Source organism: Centroberyx gerrardi, chromosome 11, assembly GCF_048128805.1.
Source record: "Centroberyx gerrardi isolate f3 chromosome 11, fCenGer3.hap1.cur.20231027, whole genome shotgun sequence".
NCBI lineage: Eukaryota > Metazoa > Chordata > Actinopteri > Beryciformes > Berycidae > Centroberyx > Centroberyx gerrardi.
Window position 1 is genome coordinate 19040169 of NC_136007.1, and position 12326 is coordinate 19052494.

The following is a 12326-nucleotide window of genomic DNA, read 5'->3' on the forward strand; positions in this document are numbered from 1 at the left end:
AATTCTAAAAGTGCTAAAGACTGCGTATGTGTGTATTATGTTTTGTTGTTATTCTTCTTATTTATGGCTCAAAGTCATGTGTGCTAGTCTTGCTTGGTACATCTTTGAAAGACAGAGAAAAGATGAAGGCCTACCTGATATTTGCATGGTGGTGATGGTGGTGGTTGTGATGGTGGTGGTGGAAGTGGTGGTGGTTCCTTCATCGACTTCTGCTCGGGATGCTGAGGTGAGGTTGAGGGGTTGATGACCGGGGCTGGTTTTGTTTTTTAATGCCGTTTCGCTAGCTTCCTCTTTCTCCCTCCTCACTGAGGAAGGTGCTAGGGTGGCCTCTAGAGGAACAACACTCCAGCTTTGAGGCCTACTTCTCTGTGAGGAGGCCAAAGGGTTGTTGTCACTGACAGTAGTCTGTGTCACATGAGTGGTTAGGGAGTCTGTGGTCGCCGCTACTCTCTCTTCTCCCTTGCTCTTGTCCTTGGAGGACTTCTTCTGCGGTAGAGACATGGGCAGCCCAGGTGTTGTGGGAGCAAATGTGGTCAGCGGGGTGGTGGCAGCCACGGTGGCAGTAGTGGCAACATCCGAGAAGGCCGGGGCATCCTCATGGGGCACCAGCTGTGTGACAGGGTCTCCTGCCTCTGCATCTGATACAGAGCCTGGCATGGTGGGATGAGCAGCCGGAGAGCCATCCTTCCTGAAGAAGTGCTGGTCTCCCTGGAAGTCCCTTGTAAGCAGATACTCGTGGAGCAGCAGGCCCTTGAGGACAGGCCGGTGGTTGGGTATGTTCATCGGTGGCACTGTGGTAAATGAGTGGACTTCGCTCTCTGTGTCCTGTGTCGATGCATGTGTGAAGAGACCCCTGTCTGGGTCCAGTGTCTTCTGATTCATGGTTTTGCCTTCGTCTGGACTGGACACTGAAAGAATAAACATAATATGGTTGGTCTACGCAAAACATGATAGGCAATAAGCTACAAAAGCAAAATACAAAAGAAATGTCAGTCTTTTTGAAGTCAAGTCTGCCAGATGATAACCTACCAGAATTAAGCTGAATGTGGTTAGAGGCTGGCCTCATGTATAATTCTTCGTTTGACACCTTAACTAGCTTTAGTAACAGCAAAACAACGTTATGGCTTGACACATTTGGTCACAACAAATGGTTTATAATATCATCGCAGCTTCAGTGTCAAAATGTAAAATGGTGAAGTGAGTACTGAATATGTTTTACTGCAGTATTTCATTGGTTATACTGTACAGTACTGTATCTGTTTCCATTGCTATGTAGGAAATTATTTTAAGGGTCCTGTGACAGATTAATACCGACAGTGGTGAGTAGCAGCTTGCAGAAAGCCAGCAGCCAGAGTGTTCATTATCAAAGACTAGCTCCATAATAACAGTCCGGGAAGGAGAGAAAACTCAGAATGGAAAAACATTAAGAAAGTAGAAATAGTCCACTGACTAAGATAAAAGGTTTAAAGGCACATGCTTTTCGAAGGACTCCAGCTGAAGGCTAGTATGACATTCTGCTTTCTTATCCCCTCACATTTTCAACCCTACGAAGATGTACACACATGTACAGTGCAGTTGTTGTTTTTTTGTTCCATAACAAGAGATTGTGGCCTTCTGATCCGTGAATAGCCACTAAATACCACAACCACGCAAAATCAACATGAAAGGATTGGCCTTGCCATATAGGAAAAATCTCATATATCTATTATCAGAAGAGTCTCTCAGTCTTGTTACAATAACAGTAAGTAAGGCTATGATGACAATGAGCCACATACTTTTTGCCTACTCTTCACTATTAGTGATTGTTATGGTCCGCAACTAGTCTGATATTCAGACTGAATGGCCATTCCGTCTCACTCCATTATTCAGCCTGAGATTGCCTCCTTGTTGGCCGCTTTCTGTGTGTGGGGGTTGATTTTCCCAGAACCAACCAACAAATATTATTCTCCCGAAACGGCAGTGAAGACCTGTTGCACAAACAGTTCAAACTTTAGTCCCGCCTGAACAGTCTCAATTGTTTCTCCGAGCGAGAACAAGCCGTTGACTAGAGCAACACCAGACTCTCTGAATCACTCGATAATGATGACTGGGTGGCACGCGATTCAGGAATCTGGAACAAGGCTAGGCCACAACAGTTAAGGTCATAATAATAATAATGATAATGTGATACTTTATTGATCCCCATTGGGAAATTCTCTCGTCTTGCCCCCCTGCACAGGGAGGTCAGAGGTCAGCGTGAGCTACAGCTACAGAGCAGCAGCCCTGCAGCTGGTAGAGATTCAGTGTGTTGCTGAATCCCTGTTAGCAGGGCAGAGGCTTGCTGACATGAAGCTTGAACCCGGGTCCTCTGGTTGACGTAAGTAAGCAAAGGAGATTCTCTTCAGACTTTGTTGCCATCCTAATGGGGCTTTGACCATTGACACTGCTGATCCGGTAAAAGGACTGATTGAGCCCCACTTCAAATGAAACAAGCTCATATAAACACTTCAGCTGGACTAGAGTAACCCAATCAACCTCAACCTTGATGGAGTGTTGATCTCTTTCAAGGAAGTGGGTTCCGCTTTTAAAAAATCGATTCAACTGGAAAAATGGAACTCCTCTTTGTAAACGGCTGATCTCATCAGACAACTCTTATGCATGCATTTCATCCACAGTTTAATTTAACAATTTGTAGCTTAAAAAAAAATAATAATAAAATAATTCCATCGGTGGAAGATTAGCAATATGTTCAGTTAATTAAAGAATGAAATATGCAAGGATTAAAGCTGCACTGGGCAAGATTTTTATGTAAAAATACACTCATCTTATCAGCCTACATCACAAAGTGGGGCTGCAACATAGCAGAGCGTCCCATCCTCCCATAACTGAGACAGTGCAGATTCACTATATTTGCCCAAAGAACACTCTAGTGTTGGGTATGGACACTTCTTTACCTTCAGGAAGTGACGAATCAAAATCTAAAGGAATAGCTCACTCCAAAATAAAATTCAGTCAAAATTCCATTGAAATGTACAATTCCAAAAAAAGGATGTCCATCAAATTTATCCCAACAGCTCATGCAGCATAATCCAAGAGTGTTGCAGCCTAACGATTGCACTGTGAGTCCAAAAGTCCAATATTTAATTCATTATCTCCTGTATTTTCCTTACACAAGCTGTTTGGGGAAATTTGATGGACGGATGGTACCACCGTTGCAAATTATTAAAAAACTTGTCAGGCTACTACTTAGTGTAAAAGAAGAGGGTTGCATAACTTTGCATGACAAAAAGTAGAGCGTACCCCAATTAGCTGATTACATGCGGTAGACAAAAGATTAACTTTTTTGCATGTAAACCGTTGGCACACCACATTCACAGTTCTCTCCAGTGGCTTTGACAGGCTAAGGCCTTTTATCCCGGAGTAATCAAATGTCCTCCAGCTGGCTGCTAGTTTTAGTTTTAGTCAAGAGTCAATAAAGATGTTTGTCATGCTGGTAGACCTTTACAGTATGTGGACAGGGTTTTCTCAGGGTTTTGAAACGATAGTGCTGACTTGCTGTTTTACAGTGTACACTGGCAGTATTTCACACTTGCTTGTTTCTTTGTACGTGTTTGAGTGTGTTCTGATGTAGCAAGAAAGAGATTTGGAATATACAGTCCTCTGGGTGCTGCTAGAAAAAGTACATCTATGGCAATCACCTTCTTTTTCATTAAGAGATGCCATCACTGAGACTGATGCAAGGGGAGATGAGCCCATTGAAAATATTCCCTAAAACTCACGCATCTTATGGTTTTGGCAGCTATTCCATCTCAATCTTTCTCTTCTATACAAATTTATACATCTCCTTCTTTCTTTCTCCTTCTGTCCTGTTCATGTTTCCATTTATCTCTATCTACACTTTTTATGTGCTTTTCTGTTTCGTCTTCTTCCAGTGTGCATCTTCAGTGTGCATCTTTTTTCAGTTCAGTCGTATGAAACTTTAACAACCTCTGGTAAATGTAGATCAATGCAGCAGTAAAGAACAGGATATACATAAGAATAGAACAAATAGAAGGTACTGAAGAAAATAGCTTACACAAAATGCAACATATATATGTTTATATAAAAGTAACAAATTAGACATATTTAAAAAAAAAAAAAAATGTGGATGTGTGGCATAAATAAATAGCTGTGATAAATATTGAGGAGCAATGATATAATCATCGTCAGAATGTGCATGCGTACAAACATGGAACAATGCAGTGTGTTTTGACACCTTAATTAGCTTGTACTCCGGGTGACAGTTTGTCTTAATGAGGCAGAAAAGCTGCCAGCACACTTCACATAGTTATAGATGAAAGGATGTTGTTGACACAGGCAGCAAATGAGTGAGATATCCAAAGGCGATGTTCCTATGAAGCTGCGGCGCTCCGAGAGGCTGCCTGAATTGGAAGTCAAACCTCTATGTAATATAAAGATTTATTAGAAAAATGCACTTTGGAGGTCAATTTTATGGTACTGTGATGCTAGCGTAGGCCTATATGTTACATGTTGTAGTAAGATATAGCTACATATGATTTCTGAGTTTGTGCTAAATTATATTGTCAAATGCATTTGTAAGTAAATAAGTAAGTTCTAAATCTCCAATATGAATTTGGTTCCTTGAAATTTCATATCAACTGTCCAAAATAACCTTTTACAAATGTGTCTAAATAATGTCATGTCTATTATGGTTGAAAGTCCATGGTGAGTTTCACAGCCATCAAATGTCTTGTCTATATCCGCTTAATCCCCATCTGATCAATTATTAACACATGATTAAATTATCAAGCTTGTGTATTCTATAAATTACTGGCTCATTTTGGATGTATTGATTACAAGCCCAGTTGCTTTTGCTGCATATAAAATAGATACTCTGCTTGCCAGGAGGCAAACATTCACCCTGGAAAACTGCCTTTGTCTTTATTGATTCTAAAAGGACTCCCATAGCAGGAAACATACGTTTATCTTTTAAATGAGAAATGGCATCTAAATTAAACCTGGAAATCAATTGTGTCACGGGAGAAGCGCTGCTTTGCTCATAAAACTTAGAAAGTAGTTGCAAGCCATTGTAACATTTGCTGATGCAGAGTGCTTTTACCGCCATGCTGCACGCTAATAAAAGTTTGATCATGCCATTCAAGAGGGAGAGTAAACAATTTCTTTACAAAGCCTCTTCCAGGCTGACAGAATTGACACATGGTATTACATTTTACTGGCAGACGCGACAACACCACATTTATCTTTCTTGGCGACACAAGCAATTCAAAGACCTTTTGATGTTCCGAGATGGAGGGGAAACATTTCCTTGTAGCCTTATTCTGTCACAACAAGAGCAACCAAAGCTGCTTTTTAAAGGCAAACTAAGCATATTTGACATGTCTCACTACCAGAGAGAATAAAGAGTGTAAAGAGAGGTCTTCATGAAGGATTGAAGTATATAAGTCTGCCTCCCTCATAATTGCAAAGAATAGATTGAGCGATCTCAAGAAAACGGAATAAAAGCGTCAAGTTAGAAAACCTATGGTAGAACTAAAATTGAGGAATAACTATGGATTTTCCCTTATCCAAGATTATTGTTATTTCTCCACCAAATTGTTTTTCTAGTGAAGCTCGTGACCAAAGCCTTTCTCTCATTTTCTTATCTTTGTCTCTCTGTCTCTATCTGTGCTGGTTGGCTTTTGACCATCGAGTTGCTGCCCTTCAGTCAGAATATCGAGTGAACGTGGAGAATGAGAATGGAGCATTGGGTTAAACCAGAGTTTCTCATACACAGATCAATACAGGATCAATGTGTACAGGTTGGAGACCTCACCGTGGTGATTACAGAGGACCAGGCACTGCTACCATGCTGCTCTTATCTCCAAACCCTAATTGGATGTTTACAGTTGAAGTTTCATAGAATGGAGCTGTAACTGAATTTTAAATGTAATTTGTGCACTATCAGCCTAATGTAAATCAATAGATACAGAACAGGAAATGACCAGTTACACACAACTTAGATCAGTCTCTTTCCACCAACATATCGGTTGCAAATATGTGACTTTTCTGGGTGCATGAGAGTTACAAACTGCAGCATGTAATCTGTCTCTGTGTTCAGCTCACTAATACAAGACCTAGCCTATGACACTCGCTGATTATTAAACTTTACTGTAAATTCTTATGAGGGTATTGCTATCCGATCTCAACCCTCTACAGAAGCATGTCTTCAGATAAAATAGAGATAGATACAATCATGTGAAAATCCACCAACAATCTTCATCCTAACATGAGTAGCATGTGATGCCGTCTGAATAAATGCATAACAGTCAGAAAATGTAGAATGTAGAAATGCAGTGCATACTAAGGAAAGTAGATGGTTGTAGAATGTAAATTAGCAGAACATGCATATACATATAGCACTGGATTTTGAAAGTAGAAGTTGTGTGTTCTCCAAGCACCTCAAGCGCCTCTAAGAACCCAACCAACTATGGGAGTCTTGAGGAACCCTCATGCCCCTACACATGCCTTGTAGCATTTATAGTATTTTCTCATCTGTGTAGCTCACATTAATAAACAATAGGATATCTCCCCCTCCCACTGTCTCTTTAAACAGTCTATTTTCAGATTTGCCATTTCAGATGTAAGCTTAGGCTTGAATGCATCGCAAATCGTTACTAAGAAGAAGAGATCCATAGGCATGGTGGTGCAACCGTGTTATTATATTTAGCTACAGCAGAAATTATCTTAACATGAAATTGACCACTATCGCTGTGGTAAATTGTTTATTGGATGGCGTAAATGCATTGACAAGGAGTGTCCCGGACAAGTATTGAGTGAGGATTAATTGGTTCCTTTGTGGATGAATTCACAGTACATGTGCATCTCCCACATAACAGGACAGTATGTACTCTTTGGCTTTAGCTAGCCATGTATTCCTTTACTGTGGTACAGGAAATAATGCATTACATCAAGTATGACCTACATCGTTTGAATGTTGTGCTAATACTGTGTCTAACAAGCTAAATTGGATGATCTAATCAAGCACTCGTATGCTAACGCCATTTGATAGCAAAAACGTCTGTCATACATTTCATCCTGAGACAGGCAGCTGCATGTATAGATTTTCTTAAAAGAGATGTTTTTATTGTGTTAACAAAAATGAATTCATAAATTTGTTTACTGGCAGGTAAACTGGTTTACTTTGATTATAATGCATAAGCTGTAATTCTGTTCATTTGTTCATTTTGAGCTATGTTTATTCAACCAGAATCTTGCTTTTCAGTCAAGTTGAAAAGGAACCTTGCCAGGCCTTGTTTCTCTATAGAGGAACCTTGCCAGGCCCTGCTCCCTCCCTGTTTTTCTCTATAGTTAGAAAATCACTGCCTACTGTCAGCCAATTTAAATTTATTGTGCTTGAAGGACTCCAATCAGGTGTAGAAGTAATATGCTAGCATATCTCTGACAGAGGCTGGAAAGGGAGTCTTTACTACTGCGCTGTCAGGACAATGTGATCTTGATATGCCCTTTCACGTTCACAGGATGAGTTTCATGCTTCTGTCTTTAACCCTACACACACGAGCCAGTCAGCTGCAGCACACAAGGCCCAGGCAATGACACACACGTCTTCTAAAAGTGAAGAAGTAGCAAAGGGGACATAAACAAAAGTGTTCATGAACAGTAAAGAGTGGCTCCCTCTTTGCAGGTTTACTCGATTTCAAGAGAAAATGGATATGTTTAAATTTTCTTTCTATATCCTGTTCAGGTTTTCTAACATTTCTAACATTTTCTTCCACCTTGCTGTGAATTGCCGCAAGGCTAATTCATTTCATAGAATTTAAAAGCCACTGTTATTGTTTCCTCCAACATGTTTGTCTGCTCAGCAATGTGTGAGATGAGTGACTAGTGATTACATAGTAAATGTATTTGTAATTTTATGCGGAATATGCCGATTATGCAGAAGCAGGTAAATTTGACTGAACATACCTGGAAAACTATGGGTTTGTTTCTTGCCAGTAATTTATCACTTGACTGTCACGCAACAAGAAAATCTTGACAGACGCTAACATCTCTGTCTTAACGTTGTTGGATCATATTTTTCAGAACTGAATGCACAAGAAAATCACATTACTGGGGTCATTAGTCAGAAACGTCTGAGATTCTGTTTTGTCTTAAACACATGGCTATAGCTATGGCTGGTAGATGGTGGCTAGGCTTGATGCTAGCATAGCAAAAGTAGCACCTGATGTCAAATTCCATATAGCTTGATAGTTTGCACCTCTGTGGTAAACTTTTCACTTACTTTAGTAGTGCCACCAGCTAAAAGCAAATACCACGTTCCACACTTAAGAGGTCATTCGTGAAACCCAACATAACTGCATTCCATCTCAACATCTGAAACCTGTTAATTAGAGCTGATTCATAAATTAAAAGTGGTAATTGCCGTGACAGAATGAGATTACTGTTCTGAGCAGTGGCACAAATACAATAAAATACCATTTATTGTCCCGAGGGAAATCTAAGTAGCAAAATGTGTTGTCTGTGTGCAGGTTCATTGGACCGCATTGAAGACATGACAGGGTGTCAAAGGGAGCCAAAGGTCTCACCTGCAGAGCATTGTATTTTAAGAGAAGGTAGACAATTTTCACAAAACACTGGCAGTGTTTCACAAAATATATTCAATATGACGCCCTGTACAGTTAACATCACAATAACCTTGCTGGTGACTTTTATGTATAACTTCTTACAATGTTATAAAATTGAGGTTAGATATGCGACCATCTTACTTCTTTTTGATGTTACCAAACATCTAGTTGTGGATATCAGAGTTCTGCAAAAATTCGGACTTTTGCATTCAGAACACCATGTTGGACCGTGTTATAATGTCCAAATCCCATGTCTTTGTTGTATTGAATGCATTGCAGTATCTTTCTATTATCTTGTAGATGGTATTTTATACGGTTCCAGTCCAACAGTATAAAATAATCTCTGTGGATCCAGATTCACCAACAATAGTCTAGGAGCGTTTATTTGGTCTTGAGGTCAGGAATATCAAGTCCTGATTTTAAGTAAATGATGGCAAATATTCACATCCAGACAGGGCTATTTTTTCTAATCTCCTCAAATATTATACAGAGCAACAGCTGCCACACAAATAAAAATGCAAATTGCTGATTAACCTTTTTTTTTTTTAGTGCACCTTTGAATAGTTGCTCGGTCTTGGTAAAATACGAGATAGAACAGGATGTTAGGTATATCATGTCTTAATTGGGCTCCTCATTCATTTTTTTTTTCTGTATGACTGATTCTACCCTAACTAAAATGATAAAGCAGTGTTCTAGTGCAATAACTCAGCTATACTGACCCTTCTATACTAAAGGGCATCCTGGCACTCTTTCCGATTATGTGTGGCATTTACACTAGAGGTGGAAGCTCAAGGTTTGCCCTGATATCCCATGGATACATGACACTCTCTCTCTCCACCCTATGATGACAGAGTGAGCAGTCATAGGGGAATCCTCCTCAAGATGGCAACAGACAGCCTCCTCTCTCCAGCTGCATATCAATGGAGTCATCAGTGAGCACTCAGTTCGTGGAGAGAGCGTTAATAAGATGGGACAAGCCACACTTGAGGCAGGCCACTGATTGACATCAATCTTCTAATATCCAGGGGCTTTATTTCCTTATTATTCCAGAGAGCCACTAGACAAGCAAATCAATAGGCAGCTTCCGCTGGGCTCAGATACAAGGCCTTCAGATCACTCTACATGACTCCTTTCAGGGTCCTCACTGGAGGTCTGCACACATTAATTCATTCTAACAACCAAGGTGGAAATGTCCTAGGAGGCGACGTGTGGTGCGATTCCTGCAGTACGTACGGATTCTACACTTGTTTGCATGAGGCGATAAGGAACAATAACAGTGTGAAAATGATAAATTATTCCATTAGTCGACTAGATGAACTGATAATTTAATTTGGCTTGTGAGTGTGATAGGTGCGTGAAAGTGAAAATAAGTAGGAAGAAAAATTTGAAAATTAAATTAAGTGAGGGCTGGCTGGGCGGACACGCCTTAAATAAGAAAAGGTCACATTTTCATCCCTGAGACGGTAATTGCTCCTCTAAAACCAGCGTGCACGGGATAGTGCATCCATGACTGTGCAACGATTCCAATTTCAAAGCATCAAATATTCCTTTTACTGTCTGTCCGCTTTTGAGTGGAGGGGATAACAGCATATTGAGATGAAACACCTGCACTCGCCTCTCATCCTCCATCTGCCCTTTGACTTCATTGAGCGGAACCATAACTTTTTCCTTTCATTTATTACGGCCTGTCTGTGTTCCAGTTCATTGAGCATTGTCCTTCAGACAGGCTTTAAACAAATTGTGTCTTAATGGCGCTAGGAAGCTCATAAGACTTGACCTTTAGCTGGAGCAGAACCAAAACAGAGCTATCCGGCACCACTATTTGCATGAGAGCTACAGTATAGTATTATAGCTGCAGGGGGCAAATGGGCCAACCTTAAATAAACACAAACTCAAAGGCAAGATGTTGAGAGTAGTTTAATCTGTAATAATAAAAACATCTGTCTTTTTTTTTATATTGTCCTGTTAGCAAAAGCCATTTTCTCAGCTACGCTTTATTTTCTCTTCTTCTGTGCATGCATTGCTGTTCACCTTTTATGTTATTTCTCTACCAGGGAACTAAATAATGAATGAGTACATGTCTTGTTGTACAAATGCCTGATGTTATGAATTACATCATTTTCTGTAATCATAGCAGAATTTGTCTTACATAGAAGCCAAATCCTTGTTGCGTTTCAATTTACCAATGCACTGCATCCGAGAAAATACTGGGATGAATGTCTCCTTTCACACTTCATTTCCTTCCATTAGAGTAATTTATCTTTTCATTTTCTTCTCATTTGCTCCATGGTGGAGTCAATTAAGAACTGAGCTCTGGCTCAAACAGGGTCCACCAAACTAGCAGATTACTGCATTGTAGGAAACTTTGCTGAATCAGTATTAACACTAACTATGAAGTGAAGTACTGGTTCAATAAAATCAATCTAAAGTAACTGTAATTTTCTCTCCACACCATTATTTCATATCACCTAAACTCCTATAGGCACATAGAACTACACTGTGTTTAATAATCTAATAATGTAATAAATCAATAAATACACACCTAGTACAAGCCAGTATACTCATAGAATACTTTAAATAGTATTCTCTGAAAGTGCAGGTCATGCATCTGCCTCTCCCCTTGACAGCAGAGACCTTAGTCGTGGCATTAAAAGCCGCTTGACTGATGTCACGCTCTCCACCCCTCTTCAAGTGATCTCCCAGCCCCATAACAATTTCATCGCCTCTAGAAAAGCACTATTAAGAATGAATGTCCTTGCCTTGCAACCAGCGTAAAGCGTTAAGAGAAAATATGTGAGGCTCACTGCTATTTTGTTGGCTTTTGGGCCTTTTTTTGTAACATAAACAAATAAATAGACATCATCAAGTCACAATACAGATAAAACCTCTCCAGACCTGTCCTTTGAAAATCACATCAAGGCAATATCCACATATCATAGCAATAGCATAGTTTTAGTTTAGAATGATCTATTGGGCATGTCCTCTCCTACACTGAGCTGCACAAGCTGATTTTCTTCCAGAATTGACTGCAAAACACTCTCCGGCTGCCCCAACTACACATTTATAAATATCCAACTTGTTCGAAACACACTGCCCTGAAAATATGACTCTGTTACCTCGGTCTATTAGACTCTGTAGGAGTCTTCTCCTGCAGGGCCCCCTGCCTTTGAAACAAGCTTCCTGGCATTGTCAGGGAAACAGACACTGTCTCAGCATTGAAGTCCAGACTAGAGACCCAGTGCAGCTTACAATCTACCTTCACTCCCACCTGACCAGCCATTCCTTTCCTTTTTGTCTACCTCCCTGCAGTCTGTCATTTACTTACCTCGCCTGCGATCTGCCCTGGTGCTGCCTGCTGCACTTAAATCTACTCACACACACATCTGGATGGGAATACACACACACACACACAAACTCTGGCTCAACTTCTTGAAGTCTGTGATTTTAGCTCTTGTTTTTATTACTCTATTTTGCTATTTTTATTGTATTTGTGTTCTTTGTTTTCTGTAAAGCCTTTTGTGACAATCCTTTGTGCTTTATGAATAAATTTGACTTTGGTACTTTTTAATTATTTAATTGTGAAAAACTGTAGTGCGCCTGCAGATAAAACATGCCGTACTTATCTCACTAATTTGCAGTTCCCTTACAGATACGTGCAACTCTATTATTAAAGCCACACTTATATTAGACAAGTTGTTTCTCATT

At 40.0% G+C, this 12326-nt stretch overlaps 1 protein-coding gene across 1 annotated transcript in view; it reads right to left on the reverse strand.

Annotated features, from left to right (window-relative positions):
- LOC139931809 (seizure protein 6 homolog) overlaps positions 1-12326 on the reverse strand; it is a 103939-nt gene that overhangs the window by 47735 nt on the left and 43878 nt on the right. Inside the window, exon 3 of the mRNA XM_071925411.2 lies at positions 135-873. Within this exon, the coding sequence (XP_071781512.2) occupies positions 135-873 (739 nt within the window). The remainder of the gene's footprint in view (positions 1-134; positions 874-12326) is intronic.